General features: G+C 40.3%; 1 protein-coding gene across 11 annotated transcripts in view; it reads right to left on the reverse strand.

Moving 5' to 3' along the window:
• DYNC1I1 (dynein cytoplasmic 1 intermediate chain 1) overlaps positions 1–18,896 on the reverse strand; it is a 367,030-nt gene that overhangs the window by 294,061 nt on the left and 54,073 nt on the right. For 9 of the 11 annotated variants that reach the window (XM_077123359.1, XM_077123350.1, XM_077123387.1 and 6 more), the window contains one exon: positions 14,741–14,887. In XM_077123359.1, coding sequence (XP_076979474.1) covers positions 14,741–14,785 — 45 coding nt within the window. In that variant the 5' untranslated portion in view covers positions 14,786–14,887. Of the gene's footprint in view, positions 1–10,802; positions 10,934–11,151; positions 11,250–14,740; positions 14,888–18,896 lie in introns of those variants that run through there. The other 2 variants (XM_077123404.1, XM_077123395.1) reach the window with 2 other exon arrangements.

Here is an 18,896-nt window from a genome sequence, read left to right on the forward strand (position 1 = left end):
CTTTCTGGAACCAACAAAGCAGAATGTCTTTGTGATTCAGCCACAATAGATCTGTATCAAACTTGCTTTTTATTTAACGTGATTTTGGTGTGGTGGAGTAGGGATAGGAGGTCTAGGAAATGAGCCTTCAGTAGACCTGAATTCTGTGATCAAACTAGAGGCCAACTTGATAACTTTTGAGATCTCTAGTATAAGTTTGCCCCACAAGCCAGGGAAAATACTGCCTGACATCTCACCCTAGATGCCCATCAAATGACACATTTCAGGTAATGAATATTTGTACTAAACACATCAGAATGATCCAAGGGGAAAAATTAAATTCTTTAAGAAAAATGATAATTAAGTGGGACTTACTCTTTCAAATTTACATAACCACTAGGAAGTAGGTACTATGATCAGTCCTGTTTGACAGAGGAAGAATTGAGGTACAGGGAGGCAAAATGACCTGTCAAGGTCGTATAGCTAGCAAGTGGTGAAACTGGGACTTGAACCCCAGTTCCAGAGGTCATGCTCTTATACTACCTCTTAATCACGGTTATAATTTATTCTGGGACCAAATCAAGTCGAAGAACAAAGGAGGATGAAGATAAAACATAAACACAAATGGTTTTTGCTTAGTTAGCACTGATGTCTGGACAGCTTATAAATTCAAAATAATTATTCACTAAAGTATTCACTGTCTCCCCTCTTTGAATCTCCATTGCAGTTTGTTATATCTATTAGGTGTTTATCACATTTCACCTCATGTTATAGATACTGAACTTTCCCATGTTCCCCCAGTAGTCATGCTTTGCTAAGGTCTACTTCTTGTTCATCTTTGCGTACCCACAAAGCACACAGTCTTGCCCAAGATGGGCACTCCATAGTGCTAGATGAATGTTCTTGACTAGAATTTAAAAAAATACTAAAGGAAACACATTTTCACCCCTAAAATTTTCACCATTTCTCCCCCACCTTTTTTTTTCATTATTTGTGAAATCTGGATTCATGAGCTCCTTAGTTCAAGGAACCTGTCATTATTACTCATGATGCTAAAATCATTTCAATGCATTTTATGTTCAACATGAGCACCCTTTCAGGTACTACCAAAGTTGGATGATGAAACCACTGCACCCCAGCCAGCTGGGATGCCTCTTAAAGGCTGTGGTTAGCAGCAGAAGCAGTGAGTCTTCATTTAGGTCCTCCCTATAAGAGTCATTTGGGTTCCAGCTCCCCTCCCCTTCAGGCACACGGTAGGATGACTCTTTTGTACATGAAACTTGCTTTGGCAAATGAAAGGAGAGTGGAGGTCCTGTTGACATTTCTGGAAGGAGTTTTAGATCCAAGAGATAACTGGCCACATTCTTTAACCCAGCTACAGGGATCAAGATGAAGCCTCTTTCATCTTGGGTCTCTGAGTGAATATGGTAAGCAGAACCGCTTGTTGACCCACATTGGCCATAAAACATGAGCAAGAAGGCTCTTCTGTTGTGTTATGCCCCCGAGGTTTGGAAGCCGTTTACTTAAGCGTCATGAACTAGCCTAACCTGATCTATACTCAGGATACTCGCCTGATGCGAATCCAATGACCCAGAAGTCTGATCATTTTCACCTTCCGTGATTTCATGGTGGCCAATGGCAGATGTCCTTCTTTATCATCCCCATGCAAGTCTCACTGAGGAATGCCCCAGGGGAGGATGTAAAGGATAGACTGTCTCTAAGTGTCATTTATTAACTACACTGTCATCAAAGGATGTGCCCTGGCCAGAAGCAACTTTCCCCCAGAGAGTTTAGAAACCATTTTTTCTATGCAACACCTAGAAACCCAGAAATATTTTGGAAGGTAGTGGTGGTTTTGACAGTGCTAAGGGGTGATGTTTCCAACAGCCTGGCCCATCTTCAAAAGTGAAGTGCTACCTAAGCTATGGAGGTAAATGACTCAGGAGCGGCAAAGTCCAGCAGGGAACAGGGAAACAGGAAAAGGGTGTCCCCCTCCCCTACAACTGCTACATAACCTACTTTTCTATCCACTTGAAACTAAACTCTACAACTTGCTGGCATTCAAATTTCAAGAATTCATTATTTCTTTATTTTTACAAACTAGGACTCTCAAGAGAAATGAGCACAGCTCCTCTCTTTAAAATCTATGACATAAGATAAGGATTTCACTGTTGCTTTACAGGCCAATTACTTCTCAACAGCACTTGAAAAAATATTTTAAAACTTTTAAGAGGAAGCAAGGAAATCTATAAGTATTAAAAATTTCAAACCTGGCCTTTGCAATGTCCCTGGGTGGCCCATATTTGCATTGAGAGATTTAGTTTGGCATTTTAACTTATGTAAATAGATTCTCACTTTCCTCTGAGCCTGAAAGCATTCAGGGACAGAATATCTTTCCAAATCAGCGGTAACCTATACCTTCTGAAAGTGAACAAAGTCACACTTTTCAAGGAAACAGGCAGAGACTTTTTTGCTGTTATTCTTTCTTCCACAAAATATACACCAATTCCCACACCCCCTTGCTATTTTGATACTAATACAGCAGATGGGGTAACAGGAGAAGGCGCAGGTCATTTTAAAAGGCAACACTGTGTCAAAACACACATTCCCCACAGGACTGGCTATCCCTTCAGTCATCTAAAACCGCCAACTACTGAAATTCTACAAGTTGATTCCAAGACAGAATCCCATAGCCATCCCCTGTACATGGGCTCATTTTAGCATCCAACAACTCGGTACATTTTTAAAAGCTTCCATATGGTACACTGTAAGATCTAAAGCAAAAAGGAGAAGACTTCATTCCATTTCAATTATAAAATTTTCAGCTTATTAAACAAAGAATGGACACTATTTCAGGTCAGAGTAGACAATCTAGTCTGTTATTCTAAAAGGGAAACTGAGTGGAGGCAAAGGACATAAAGTGTTGCATGGCTATTCACTCACTAGAGCTATTTAAAATGCACTCGTTGCTCTTGGCTTCACTCTGGACATCAGTATAAAATATACATCTGACGCGGAATCAAAATTCCCCTCCCGCCACCACAGAGGAGCCAAAGTACTAGATTGCTCAAAGGAGAGTATCAGATCAAAGCCAGATCAAAAGAACCAGCCTAACTTCATAAAGGAAAATGCACAATTCAAACCATCATTGTCCTCTCCAAGACTCCCCTTCCCCCAGCACAGATTCTCAACATGATCCTGATTTGGAAAGGCAAGGCTTCCAGAATTCTGGACGTTCATATTGGACCCAGACACAAAATGGGTGGTATGTATCAGGAAGTGCACATTTTCACTAAACACACTCAAACGATCCAAGGAGAGAGAACTAACTCCTATAAGAAATGAGAAATTAAGTAGGATTTATTCTGGCTAAAGTCTTCGAAGAGCAAATGCTTATTGAGCATCTACCACTGCAAGGCCCCTTCTGGACCATACAAGTGTGCCTAGAGGGGACCTAGTGGGAAAGGAGATATGTACAGAATAATTCAAGATAAAATTAACAGAGAGCATAACACTAGATCAGAGGAGGGCAAGAGAAGGCTGGGGAGTGATACAGTTGCCACTGTGTAATAAAAAGCAGCTTCCAGGCATTGAGCAGATGGCCTGCACCTGGCTTTGGACATTCACTATCTGTAATCCTCACAATGACTTTGCAAGCCAGGTATCATTACTCCCACTGCACAGAAGAACTGAGGCTTACATAGGCAGAAAATATGACCTAGTCATTCATTATTTTATGATGCCTCGTAGATGCTGTGCTCTTATTATCTTGTAAATGACCAAACAAACAGATGGACTGAAATGAGAGCAGGAAAGTTTTCAGTGAGAAAATGAGACCATCTAATGCAGGGTTTCTCATGCCTGGCATTCTGGGTCACAACTTCTTTGTCATGGGGGACTGTCCTGTGCATTGCAGGAGGTTAAGCAGCATGCCAGGCTTCTACCCAGTAGAAGCCCAATTGGACCCTCCTTCCCAGTTATGATAACCTGAATGTCTCCAGACATTGATGAAGGTCCCTCTGACTGGGGGACACAGTCACCCCTGGACAAAAACCACTGATACAACGAAACACAAGAATGGGTTACTTATCCTCCGAAAATCATTACTTGGAGGAAAGACCACTATCCACAACCCAAGTGCAGGAGATGGGACCAGATGCTTCGGTGCTGTTCCTTCTGCTCTACCTACGATGAGTATGAGCCACTGAGGGCAGTGCACTGGCTGCTGACACCTGCCCATGCTGATCCATAACACACAACACCTGTGCTAGCTAAATTCGAGGTCTTCAAACTGGCAACTGCATACTGCGGGCAGTCTGTCTTAGTTTCCCAGGCTGCTACAGGAATATATTGGCTGGGAGTTTCAGAGGCCAGAAGCCTTGCTTATTTCCCAGGTCAGAGTTCTGGCTGGCCAGCAATCCTGGGTTCCTTGGTTCTCCTGTCACATGGCAAGTTTCTCTGCTTCTTTCTTCTGTGTTCCTGCTGGCTTTCTCTAACTATATATGCATTTCTCCTGCTCATAAAGGACTCCAGGCACCAGATAAGGTCCATCCTTTGGCCACACTCTATTTAAAACAACACCTGTAAGAGATCCTCTTTATACAGGACTCAATACCCACGGGAATACAGACTAAGACCGAGGACATGTGTTGTTTGGGGCATGTAATTCAACCTTCCACAAAGTCTATGAAGACTCCCTAAAGCACATGCTGCCAAAGGAAGAGCCGATGGCATTCATTTCCAGATCCGTACCTTCTGTCTGTCTCCCTTCCTAACCTGACTGCCTGAGAATATTCCTGTGGTTGTGGAATCATCTTTGACCTCCTTTCCCACCTCCATTTTCACAAAAGCCCCCCTTCTTTCCAGACTACTAAAAAACAAACAAATTAAAGGCCAAATCTTACTGTGACGTTTTACCATGCAATATAAATTCACCCTTTTGTTAAAGGGCTTTTTCTTGTACTTTATTTGGTCCGTATAGCATTGAGATTTTAATTGGGTACAAAGAATAAGGTCACCATTTTATTTGCAAATGTCCAAGTTTACTATATTTCGGAAAAAATCTTCTTTAAGACTAAATTTATGATAAAAGTGTGGGGTAACAACCTAAAGCATGTGTGGGTGGGGGCAGCAAAATACTTAAAAATTCTTTTGGCAGGTACAGGAGAGAAAAGATGTTGGAAGAGCACCGATTTAAAGCATAATGAAGTACATTGGTGACTCTTCCCAGGCTTTTCAAGTGAAGTCATCCCCTACAGTGCTTGAGACTCATTAATTTTATTAAAATAATGCCCTCAATGCTAACATAAATTTCTGCCTTGGTACCACTGGTGTTTGCTACACTATTGACATTAGCTGTTCTGCACTTTCAAATGAGGAAATAGGTTGTTCTACAAGCGTAGAGCAAGAATTAAATAGGATAAGAATGTTAAGGATAAAGAAATATTTTGGAAGCGAGAGCAGCTGTTTGTGAGATTCTCAGGATTAATATGAACCAAAAACTAAAGGGTTGTCGGGTAAGGAGAGATCCTCCCAGGATTTAGTACCAAGCAAGTGTTCCAGATCATGTCACAACCACTACATTGTGTAAGCCCCAGAATACCGAGCAGCAGCTTTTCACTGGGAATCGAACCCGGGTCTCCAGCATAGCAGCACTGAGCAGCTTTGAATTCAGCTTTTCATTGAATTCATCTTTGCAATGAATGCAATTTTGACTTGCAGCTACCCCTGTAAGTTCGTCTTGGGACTGTCTTAGATGTGGACTGCTATAGATTTGATGCTAAACAAGATACCTGGCAACCCTTGAGAATCAAACACGTGGAACTTCAGCACACCCCAAGGAAAAGCAGGCCATCTCTGCCACGCTGAGAGATGCATATAATTTTCTTGCTCCCCTTTGATAATAAATTTAGTCTTCTCCTATCAGTATGTGAGCATGTTCTTGAGGGACTTTCAGTCCTGCCCTAATAAAAAGCTACACAAAACAGTACTTTGGGATATCCCACATAGACACAGAAACAATGAGATACAGTGGCAAGAGAATGGACTTTGGAATTGGGCTAATCTGTATTTGAAACATGGTCCTTCTCCTAACTGGCCTAATGTGACCTTGGCCCAGTCACTTGCTCTCTCCAAACCTCAGATTCCTTGTTTGTCAAATATAAAAATGTCCACCTTACAGGGCTATTGGGATGATGACATGAAGTGACATGCCCATGAAGCACCTTGAATATGCACAAGCAATGTGAGGCTGCCTGCCACTCCTGGAGGCTTCACCTGGTTGGGGCGTGTGTTAGTGTAAGTGCACCTGCCACCCCAACTGCAAAAGGTCAAGAAGTCCCGGGAACCAAGAGCTTTGTCTCCTAGGCTGGCTCTGACGGGTTCATTTTGTTATTAAACTTGTTTTCAACATATCTAAGCAGAACCGCCTGATCCTTCCTCCTATCTGCAACAAGGTGCTTAAACCAGCAGCTCCTAATCTCTTTTTAGTCACAAATACCCAAGATTTTCCCCACAAAACTGCATTTCAGCACAAATGCACAAAATTTTGTATCATTTTAATAGGTTCAGCACCTACCTGGAAACAATTTATGTGCCTGCTTTCTAAGGTGCCTATGGACCCCCACTGGAGAGCCCTCCTCTAAGCAAAGAATAGGGATGTTTATGAACAGGTAGGTCCCCACTGCTTGGTCCCTGGAAGGCTGTGTCTAGGTTACAATGTAAGCTTCACCCTCACTGTTTCTAGCCAGGTCTCCTCTAGAGAGATGGCAATGGAAATCAGTTCAGGGTATTGATGAAAAGCTTTTGGTCATGAACAATATTTTTTAAAAATATTTATTATGACAACATACATAATTTTCCACTTTAATCACTTTTGATATACAATTCAGTGGTGTTAATTATGTACACAATGTTGTGCTACCTTAATGTTGGGCTACCTTCACCACCATTTGCTACCAAAACTTTTCCATCACCCCAAACAAACTCTGTACCTATTAAGCATTAACACCCCATTCCTTCTCCCCCCCACCCCTGATAAATTGTAATCTATTTTCTGTCTCTATAAATTTGCATTTTTCTAGTTATTTCACAGAAGTGGAACCATACAAGTTCCACCATACTATATCTGGCGGATTTCACTCAACATGACATCGTCAAGGTTCATCAATGCTATAGCATGTATCAGAATTTTATTAAGAGGACTATTTTTTATATAGACTTTGGCAAGGATTTATAAGTTTCAAAGAAGTAAAATGAAAGTTGAATTAACTTTAAATTCTTAAAACAAGTCAACTCTCGAAGTTCACTCTCCCTCCCAACTGCCCCAAAACAAACAAAGATTCTAGGGGATGTAGATGTAGAAGTTTCTAGTAAAATAGATGGATCCTTGTTTAAGGGTACAACTATTTATATGGCACTGGAGAGCCAAACAGCGTTATGGGCAATTAGCTGGTTTTAGAAAGAGGATTAAACCAGCTCACCATTTGATTTCAAAAAGCTATAGTCCTACTTTGAGTTTGCCATTTGTTCACTGTCACAAGTCATCTGGCAATAATGTATGGCTATATTTGTGGCTTAAAACTGGCTCACAGGGAAATTGGCAGCAAGCCTGAAACAGACCTGCTCTGCCTTTTGTTCTTCTCACAGAAGACAGTAGGCAAAACGCAGCAAGTTCTGGTGTTAGAGTCATTCTGACTGTCTGATTTGAATCCTGCCTCTTCCATTTATTACCTGTGATCTTGAGTAAATCACAATTTAGTCTGGTCATCTGTAAAATATGGATACTGATGTTGACTTCATAGGACTTATAAAAAGATTAAAATGGGATAATGTAGGGGGAAAGTCCAGTATTCAATATATGAAAAGTAATCTACAGATTGCTATTGATAGGTTTCTTGACCCGGAGAGAGAAGAGACCAAAACTTGATTGGAGGAGTTTTATTGTGAGGCTATGTGCAGAGGGGCTGACGTTTAAGATGGCGACAGCAGCAACCAGTGGAGGGAGCCCAGTTTATTTAGGATGGTTGGCAAGGGTTGGGAAAAGGAGGGGGATTTTCATCGTCTAGCTTAGGAACCAGAAATTGGCAGGCTAAGCAGGGAGTTCTTGCAAGCTTGGAGCTATGATTAGGGATGGGGGATGTTGAATAAGGGGAGCTATTGCAACATTGTAGCTGCTGAGACTGTAACTGCCAGAGGGCAGAGTTTGGATAAGGGGAGTTATCCCAGGAATGTAGGTGCAGGAGGGCAGATGCAAGGATAATCATGGGACTGCTCGGAGAGCAGGGGGCAGGTTTGGTTTTGCAAGGGCCTTCCTGGAAGTAATGGGTGGTGAGGTTGGCCTAACAGTTACATGGTATAAATTAGTGACTACAAGTCCAGACCTGGAGCCACACTGCCTGGGTTCAAATCCTGGCTCAACCACTTCCTAGCTGAGCAACCTTAGGAAAGTTACTTGGCATCTTTGTGTCTAACTTCCTCATCTTTAAAATGGGATTACAAACAATATCACCCTCATAGGTTTTTGTGAGGATTAAATATATTAACACATGTAATAGTAGTTTTTAATACAATGCCTAGTAAATGTTCAAACAGTTTCAGCTTTTATATCAACCTTTGTTTAATTTAGGGTCAAAGTAAAAGGGAACAAAGGAATGAGGGAATATATAGTTATGTTTGCTGCAGGTATGTGTGACCTTTTCAATTAGTGCTAGGTTAAGTAAAAGAAAGAAACAGATGGCTGGGAAGACTGAGGAGCCCACAGAGATAACTGCGGGTGAGGCATGTGCACACTGTGCTACTCGAGGTGGCTGAGTTGGAAGGCTGGGCATGCATTTGGTAAGATGGGTCTGCACGGCTGCTGAGAGTAGGAACAGAGTAGCCCTCCCAGGCTGGATCCCCAAGTGTTGCTAGACTTGGCCCCGGAATATTTTGTTAAAGGCAGACTCCGGAAGGAGAGTTTGAGGAAGTAGAAGGAGTGAGAAGTTCAGAGAGTCCTCTCTCAGACTTAAACATGATGCCAGTGATGCTGGGTGAATTCCTTTAGTAATCTCAGGTGTTATTCAGAAACTAGGGACCAGGGACCATCACTGAAAAGACTCTACCCCTTTCTCCTGTAGGTTTCCTTTCTCTGTACACATCTCCAGTGGTGAGCATCCCTAACTAAGAAAACCTTTAACACCAAAGAGCCTCGGGGCATGTTCTCAGGAAGAAAGGAGGGAAGGCTGGGTATGGGAAGGTCTGTGAGCCATCGTTCTCCTCCAGGGGCTTTGTACAACAGGCAGCATTACAGAGATGCAAGAGGAAGGGAAGAAGGTCCTTCCAGAGGCAAGGAAGATAAAGAAAGATGTAGGAGGTGTTCTGGGCCCAAAGTGGGGGACCAAAGCTGGAGAGGCTGGAAAAGCCCCAAGTATATTGTCAAAACAAACTAATGCTGGTGCTAGAAGATTTTAAGAGGAATGGCTCTTGGAGAACTAGATTCTCATGCCCAAAGGAATACTGGACTTGGTTCCTATGGAGAACATTTGGTGACTTAGTGGTAGGAGTGCTGGATTTTATTTTGTTGAGATACATGGTCAGAAAAGCAGAGTTTGGGCCCTTTTTCTACAGGAAGGCTTTGAGAAAACTTGACATTCTAAATAATCAGAGGATATATCACACACTCTCACTAATACCCTCAGGATGCAACTTTTGCACTGAATGTTCCTATTTCAAATTTATTAATACTGATCAGCATGTTTCTCTATAGTTTCCACAATGAAAATAAGTCATTTATACACTGACAGCCACGCATGTCAATCCTAATACTAGCCTTACAATGGCTGTTGCTGTTAATCAAACATTACTGCTAGCTCTGATTTCTGCTAATCTGGAATATTTGGAAGCAATTTTTTAAATATCTGAACTGTAATAATTTTACAGTGCCCACTTGGAAGGCATTCCAGGCAAGAAAATGGCTGGCTTCATGTCCCTGCCCTTTACCTAGTGGTGCAGGCCAGGGTAAGAAATTTATTCCATTTTCTGCATTATGTTGAGTCTTTCATTTTCTAAGTAATTTCCTGTCCTGATCCTGGGCTTCTGTTTAACCTTATTAGCCAAGGTACAAATCATGAGACTCCTGCACATTCTGTTTCCGTCAGTGCTGCAAGGACAACTGCCCTGATGATGACGCCGCACAGATTTATAAGGTCAGAGTGATTTGGGGTGGGAGTGGGGAAAGGAAAGCAAGGTGCCAGTAAAGTGTTTACGAAAACGCATCCTCCAGTCACACTTTTTTTTTTTGCAGGGAAACTAGCATCTTCTTGCATGAGTGTTTAATTAATGCCATGCTGGAAGTGCATTTGCTCCCTCTGACTTTGCTGGTAGCAACAGCATCTAGAAGCTTTGCAGATAGCTCGAAAATGTAATCAAACAGCATCCTTTCCCCTGCCTCTGCAGATCCCCCCTCCCCCAGGGGCCGTCAGCTGGCCACCCAGGGGGGTGCGGATTTCTCTGCCTGCTTCCCTTCTACTCCCTGGGAGAGGACCGAGGCGGGGGCTCACAAGGATGCTCCTCCCAGTCCACAAGGTGGGCGACAAGGTGATGACACCACGAAGCTTCCTCCTTTGCCCTCGCCTTGGGGCTCGGCCGGGAGCTGCAGTAGGGGGCTGCCACTGGGGGGCTCTGGTCGCCTTTGGGTACAGCGGAGCACGCAGGAGCCTGGGGAGGAGGCCCAGGGAAGGGTCCGGCTGCAGGGGCCGCAGCTACAGACGACAACCCGGAGGAGAGGGATGGGAGGGGCGCGGAGGCGGCGGCCCGGGAGGGCGCTGCAGCCCGCGTCTGTTTACCTGGACGCGCTAGGCAGCGGCAGAACCGGACTGCAGGACCGCAGCAGCGGCGCGGCGTCTCACGGCCGGAGGAGGCGGCGGCGGAGCTGGCCCCGAGGCGCGCAGGCAGCTCCCGAGGGCGGCGCTGCCCGGCGCGGGCAGGATGTGCTGTCTCACGCTGCGCGGGCCGCTCGACTCGCGCTCCTCCGGGAGCGATCACTTCCTCTCTCTCTCCCGGAGCCTGACACTGACAGCTCCCCCGGAGCACCCAGTCTGCGGGGCTCGCCCCGCCCCCGGCCCACGCCCTCCACGCCCCGCGCGCCTCCCGCGGGAGGGCCCTTGGCTCCCCCTCTCCCGCACCGGGTCTCACCGGGAACGGGTGGCGCCGGCCCAAAGGCTGGTGGTGAGGAGCGGACCTGGAGAGGTGAACTGGTCTATCCCTCTGCCTCTGCCAAGGGCAGCAGCTAAGTTCTGTAAACGGAAGAGCTTTAGTGTTTGGGAAGCTCATGGTAACACACCACCGTGGAGCAACTTTTCACTCCCTGACAGCCACACCCTAAGGTCATTTAAGAAGAAATAGAGAAAGTTCAGAACCACTCCTGACACAGAATGATTTATAGGTCTGATTTATCCCTATTTTTCCCCTAAGGAAAAAAAAAATGTTTGACTCCACAACACTGCTTCTTAGAGTCCTATCTTTTAAAAAATCTGGGCAAACATTTCTGGATTTCCCCCAAACTTGGTGTAACACCTAAGCTATAAAACACAAATCTGGAGCTTGAATTCTAACCAGTGGCAGTTCAACAGCCTTTTATAGATAAGCTTTCCATCATGTTTCTTGAATACCTGTGAGGTCATTGTACACGTTAGAATGTAAGTTAGCGTACGGCAGGGAGTGTATCTTGTTCACCATTGTATTCCCAATACCTAGAACAGTGTTTTATTCATAATAGATCCTCAACAAATACTGATGAATATATTAATTTACAAATACTACATTAGTTACAAAATAAACATAGATCCAGTTATGGCGTATCATTCCCATCTAGAAAACGACTATCATTTTTCCAATTTTGCCTTCCTGAAGGGCCAATCATTGGCATAAGTGTAGTTAAGAGGGAGAGAGAGGAAATATCTTTAGGTAGAGAGCATTCAAGATGTCCCTGAAGAAAAATTCTATTAAATATTTGTCACTGCCATGTATTGGTTGCTTAATAGATGCAAACTACACATTTTCTTCTTGAATTTCTCAATAGAAACTATATAGTAAATATGATCTACTCAGAAGAAACATCTAAGTATCTGAGAAGTGAACTATTTTGCCCAGGTTCCTCAGCTACTAGATGGCACTTGGATTTGAATTCACATTTATTTAATTCCTTAACCACTTGATATTACTGTCTCTACAACACTGAGTTGTTAAATGCCCAGTACCTACAAAAAATTGTGCTAGGAGATTTAGTTAATTCAAAAATGAGAAAGATATGGTCCCTCTTTTCAAAGGGGTTAAAATCCAGTTACAAATGGAAGGAAAGGTAAAGGCAACATGTAATTAAAGGCAAACAACAAGGAATGACCAAAGCAGCTCAGTGTGTTAAGAGAGCTCAAATAAGGGCTCATCGGTTGGTTAGAGGAGGGAGTTAAAGCTATGGATATGGATATTTGAAATGGATAGGTGGGAATTTAGCAGATAGAAATGAAGAGAGAAGAATACTTTCAGGCATGAAATGTGTACTCAGTAGCATGATGTGTGCTCAGAAAATGCCTGAGTAGACCAGCTTTGTAGGAGTATGACAGACTTGGGAGGATTATATTAGGACTGTCATGGAGGCTGAAGAGTAGACGATGGAGAACAAAGGCATCTGTGCAGAGAAGGCTCATTCCAAGTCTAGGATGACACAGGGGAAGCTCCTTAGGGTAGCTATGGGTAGAAGTTTGGAAACAAGCAAAAGCTGAAGAGATAAGCTTGAAGTTCATTAAATCTCGGTCAGCTTTAAGAAGGCCTAAATTTGTCAAGTTGAACATCATGAACAGCCTATAATATACATCTAGGACAAATTAAGCCTTCAATAAGAGGTAGTTATTACTACTATCTACATTATCATGTACTAAGGCATGGTGCAGATATTGGCTACAGGACTAGAGATGAATAAGAAATGGTTTCTATCTTCCAGATCATCAAAATCTAATGGAAAAACACAACAGGCTTTAATATCAAGCAGACTAGGAAAATACAATAATTGCACACATTTGCCATGAGAGATCAAGGAGGGAAAATTAATTTCATCTGGGAATCCTTCCTACCTGGAAGGCCATGTTGAAAAAGCTCTGAGAGTATGTACAGTTAGGTAAAAATTGCAACAGATGATGACGGTTGTTTTTTTTTTTAACTTTCTAATTGTATAATATGACATACATACGAAGTAAAGAAATAAAAAAGAATAGTTTTCAAAGCACTCTTCAACAAGTAGTTACAGGACAGATTCCAGTTCTTCATGGGCTACCATATAATCTAATGATGGGTTTCTGAGAGTGGGGTTAGAGAGCAGGCAGAAAAAAAGGCATGTATTTTTTCATTTGATTTGATACTCAGCTGGAGAGCTCTTAAAAGCATTATCATGTGATGCTGGATAAGTTAGTTGTTTATAGCTATACACTTCTTATCTGATGAGAAGATGGCTTTTGCTCTGGGTTAGGGAATAGTGGATTAAAGATAGTAGTTCAGTGCAAGGGTAGTTCAGTGGTAGAATTCTCACCTGCCATGCAGGAGACCCAGGTTCAATTCCCAGCCCATGCACTCCCCAAACAAACAAGCAAACAAACAAAAAAAGTAACATCTGGTGCCCTGATAATGGGATACTTACATGGAAAAAGAATGAAATGCAACCCCTGCCATACAGCATACAAAAAAAGATAGATTTTGCTTCACCAATAATCTGAAAAGTTAAATGTAATCATATTTGATCACATAAGCCTATATAGAATGTTGTTCATCTAAAGTTCTATAGTGAATCTTTGCATATTATAATTATCCACTAACTTGTATGCTGCATCTTCAAATACTGAATTTCCTAAAAATTAGGGGTACTTTTATGTATTTAAAAGGGACAATGGAATGAGGAAGTGAGTTCTTCCATGCAAAATGGCATTTCTCTACCCCAGCATCAACCCATCTCTCCTATAAGAAAGAATGCCAAAGCTGAAATCCCAGGTCTCATCACTCAGTCTAAAGCCTAATTTAGAGACAGAAATTATATTAGTTAAAATAAAAAGGCATAAGACTTTCGATGATTTTTATAAAGGAAATATTAAGAGCCATGTACATATTATAAAACATTAACTGAAAATATATCTATTTCACCTTTAATCTACTTATTGCTCATAAAGTTGAAAGAAGGGATCAAACCAGGGGTTAAATAGGTGCCACAAAACATGCTGGGCAAATGCCTAAATTGCTAGCCTTTAAGAGGTGTTTTAAAGCCCTGCAGAGACACAATCCTGTGGCCTATTACCACCCACTATTTTGGAATCAGACTTTCTAGTATGAATTAGGCCTGTCACTTACTGGCTGTGTATACTTGGACAAGTCACTAGATTCCTCTAAAATTCAGGTTCCCCATAAGTCAAAAGGGGCCAATATGATACTCGCCTCCTTTGATATTTCAAGGAATTAATCCATATGAATCATTTGGCATGGTCCCTAACATATAAAAAACATTCACTAAGCATTAACAATGGGTTACTATAATTAATCTAGCCTGCATGAAAAAACAAGTAGAGGTTTGCACCTTCTAGAATCAGTGTCCAACCTGTGACAATACCGTACTTCAAGGACCACTCAGACCCTAGGGTCACCACTAACCTTCAAGACCCAAAGATTCTTCTGCCTCCCCGCACCTGTCCTTCATCAGCGCTGGATACAGGTGCGGCGCCACCACCGACTCCCTTGCTCCACTTACCTTCTTAGAACCCCACTTCATCCAGGTTCCAACACCCTTGCACATCCAGCTAACTTCATCACTGCGTAGGGCTCTCCTCTGGAAGTTATTTCTCAGTTCATTACAACTTGGTTGGAAGAAATAAATCTGAAAATTCTTCTCCTTGGTCTAGAGGCAATGAAACCACAGAAAAGAAATGTGAGCAGTCTGAATCAGATATTAAAATCACCAGGTGCACAAGAAAAAGAAAAAAATGCTTGAAAAGGTTTTCTGGTAAGAATGACAAGTGCTTTACATCAGGCTAAGAATAAAAACCTGCAAGAAAACTAATTTGAACCACTGTGCAGTATCATATATGGTTTTTAGGAGTAAAGGATATATTTCAGGGTTTTTTTCTAATATTAAACTGAAGGAAAGAACAGAAAATATTTGTCTGTTTGTGCCGTTTCAAAACAATAATAGATATGCAGGGTGTAATTAGTGTTTGAAGATTTATTAGAAATAGAAGAGTGCCTTATGGGTAAATCAGTAACTCCTTCTAAATCACTTCTGCTTTTTGTTTTCTGGGCACTTTCATTAAGGAACTATATATACTATGTAAGGCATCTGTAGTAGGTGTAAAGAATTATATATAATATAGCTTATAAATATATATATATATTGTCTTGAGTTTTGGAAGAATGAGTTCAGAGAGGTCTGCTGCATGGTTACAGATTTTTCTGAAGGCATTTTTTTGGATAATTTTCAAATGCAACTCCAACTCTAATAATTACTATATTTGTAAAATAATTGCATTACAATCACCCATATTTCCCACCCACTTCACTATTACCTCCATGTATCTCTGTCTCTTCCCCTCTCAGTTCCTTTTTATACTAGCTTTTCTTTCAAGGATAACAATGAGCCAAAATGCATATTTTAAAAATATTTTTATTGTAAACAGCAAACAAACATACAAATATTCTTGACAAGCAAACATTCTTGACATGGTTACAATCAGTGGCTTACAATATCATCACATAATTATGTATTCATCATCATGATAATTTTTTTGAACATTTCCATCTCTCCAGCAAAAGAAAGAAAAGAGAAAAACTCATACATGCCATACCCCTTAACCCTCCCTCTCACTGAACACTAGTATTTCAAGCTGTTTAAAATGCATATGTTTTAGCAATCAATAACACAATGCAACCATGAAAATTACTTACCCAACAAAAAAAACTTTATATATTTTTAAAACATTCTAAAATATATTTCACAGATTGTTTTAAATTCACTTGTCATCATTGTCTGAGTTTAAACTTTATTTTCCCAGATGTGAAATCAATCAGTCTTTATATCCTTATTTGTATTCTGCCTTGCTACTTAACATTATTTTAAGTTAACATTTCTAGGAATCAAATAAACCTACACTACCAAAAAATTAAACCACATTTTTGGTTCATTATTTCTCTAGATTTCCTAGAAACCAAATCCATGTTTCTTATAACAGCTCATGAGAAAGATTGATCACATAATAGAGGAATGATAGACTTATTTTACCATAGCTCTCCAAATATTTTTAAAAAGTCATTTGTATTTATTTATGTCTAATTAAATATACTTTCATTGACAGTGTGTGGAAGTGTGGATATGCCTTTAACCAGTAGGTCTGACCATTTTTCTTTGTGGTGCTTTATTATTTGTTGTTTCTCACAAGATAACACTTAACATGACTTGATCATTTCATGGATTTTTCATAAACAAAATCCATATTTTTATAAAGTTTAGAATGCAATTTTTATATATTGTATAATTATTTTTTCCTCTGCTTATGTTTGCTTTATTACAGTGTTATATATAAGAATTGTAAAACACTTTGAATAGAACACAGTTTTCTAGTATTAAAGGAATTTATAAATCAGAAATATTGCATAGAGAGTAAGCAGGAGCTAAGCAGACAGGTTTAAAAAGACTTCTTATTATTCACTACCAGTATGATTTTGTGGAAACTGACTAAACTCTGTGAGTTTCAATATTTTCATCTGTAAAATGGGGACAAAGGTGCCCATCGGTTAGACTGTTATAAGGATTAGAAGAGGTAATGTTTATAAAGCACTTGGTATAGTGATTGGCACAAGTAAACTCTAAGAAAATGTTAGATATTATTTTTATGTGGATGTGCATAGAAACAAGATTGAAAGTTTAGACAAAAATGTTAATAGTGGCTATTCTGGGTGATTAGATTGTGAACGGATTTTTTTTTTTTTTTCTTTTAGGTCATTCTTGTTTTCTAATTGTTCTATGATGAATATGCATTACATATTCCAGCAAGCCTGTTAGATATCAGCGATATCCCAATAACAGTATTAAGTCACTTAAAACAATAGATTTTTAAATTATAGATTTCTCACTTTTTTTTTTTTTTTTTTTTTTTTTTTGGCATGGGCAGGCTCTGGGAATCAATCCCGGGTCTCCAGCACAACAAGCGAGAATTCTGCCACTGAGCCACAGAATTCTCACTTTTGAAATTCCCTCAACGTGCAATAAATATTGTCCTTTGGAAGTGGTTATGATACACATTTTAGAACCAATAAACTGTAGATGGATGGAGTGTAGCACTTTGGTGCAATCTGGGGAGTCAGGATGAGTGATGATGGATTGTGTGCTCTCTGCTTCCTGTATAAATAAAAATATCAGGCTCTTCTCTTCCTGCACACCACATCCTGCACATACCACTTGTGTGGTTATTGTGCCACTCTTGTTCCATTGAGATGCAATGAGCCATGAAGGAATCCCTCTCCAGGAATCCAATAATGATATGCTACAGTATTCTCTGGAACTGGAAATATATACTACCCGTGTCTATTCACCATAGAGCTGCCCTTCATGCTAGCGATGAAGTGATAAGCCAGGTGGCCAGCGGTGCCCTCTGATACCTCCAGATCTATACTCCCCTATATTTATTAATTATTCAGCAGAACTTCTTTGTGAAGGATGCTACAATTCACATCCTTGGTAAGATGATTTCTAAATAGCCTAACTGTAAAAATAAGAGGTTAATTAGTTTATGGAAGGACAGTAAAAGACTGGAATCATCTTTCCACTTGAGTTTTTAGCATTAAAACCAAGTAGGATGTGAGAAAGCCTGTATTTAATGTTCTAATGCACTGACATAAGAAGCAGCTCTTAACATTAAATGCATCCATTTCTTTGCTTTCTGGATATGTCTTCATATTTGGAAGATTTCCAAATTGATATTTTAGACTGAGCCCTTTATTGTTGCAAATATATGTATATGTGCTTTGAAATTTTTAATAATGGTCTGAAGTTGATAAAAAATGAACCATGCATATTTTTAAAAATTAGCTGTGTGTCCTTTTGTCATTGGGTCTCGGAGTTGCTTTATGCTTTACTTTATTCACCTTGCATGAAACTATTCAATAACTGCAGAGAGTAAATTTTTGTCAGAGTATTTTTAAAAATTCAACTCAATTTTTCAATGTATGCTAGTGAAATTCTATTTAATAGTCTCTTTTTTATGGGCTTTCTCTCAAGTTTATCTTGCCATATGGACTAAAAGTAATAGAAGATTAAATCTCATAAGCTGTTTAAAACTATTATCTCTTTCATTACTTTGACATCCTTAATATTACTTCAGCATTTTTAAGTCAAACTTTCACCCTCACTAAAGGCTCATGTTGATGGAGATAAATTGCTGAGCTGTTCAAATACTTTCTTAACATTCTAACTTGTCAAATATGAACAAGGTCCTACAAGACTATGTTAAATAGTATGATCAACTATCATTAAGAGTCTGAAAATTTTTTCTTTACAGCAAACAACTACAGATAAAAATGATTTTTTGTACTTTCAGAAAAATGTTCTAAAATATTTCATGTCAACAAACTAATAGAAATCCAAGTTTTGTTTGACAAAGCCACCAAAATAAGGATATATCTCATATTTTGTTTCCATTGTGAGATGAGGAGAAAGAGATACTAGGAAGGAGTTCCAAAGAAACAGAAATGAAGATAACAAAAGGAAAAAGAGATAGCCAGTGAGTCAGTAGACTCTGAGATTAGCATTAATGTAAGATAAGGTACTCCTGTCACATCTTATTTTAAGTCACTTTTGAGCCTTTGATCAATGCCAATTGCTTACCTAACCTTTTTTTAAAATTTTTATTATTGTA

Source organism: Tamandua tetradactyla, chromosome 1 (genome assembly GCF_023851605.1).
Source record: "Tamandua tetradactyla isolate mTamTet1 chromosome 1, mTamTet1.pri, whole genome shotgun sequence".
Classification (NCBI taxonomy): domain Eukaryota; kingdom Metazoa; phylum Chordata; class Mammalia; order Pilosa; family Myrmecophagidae; genus Tamandua; species Tamandua tetradactyla.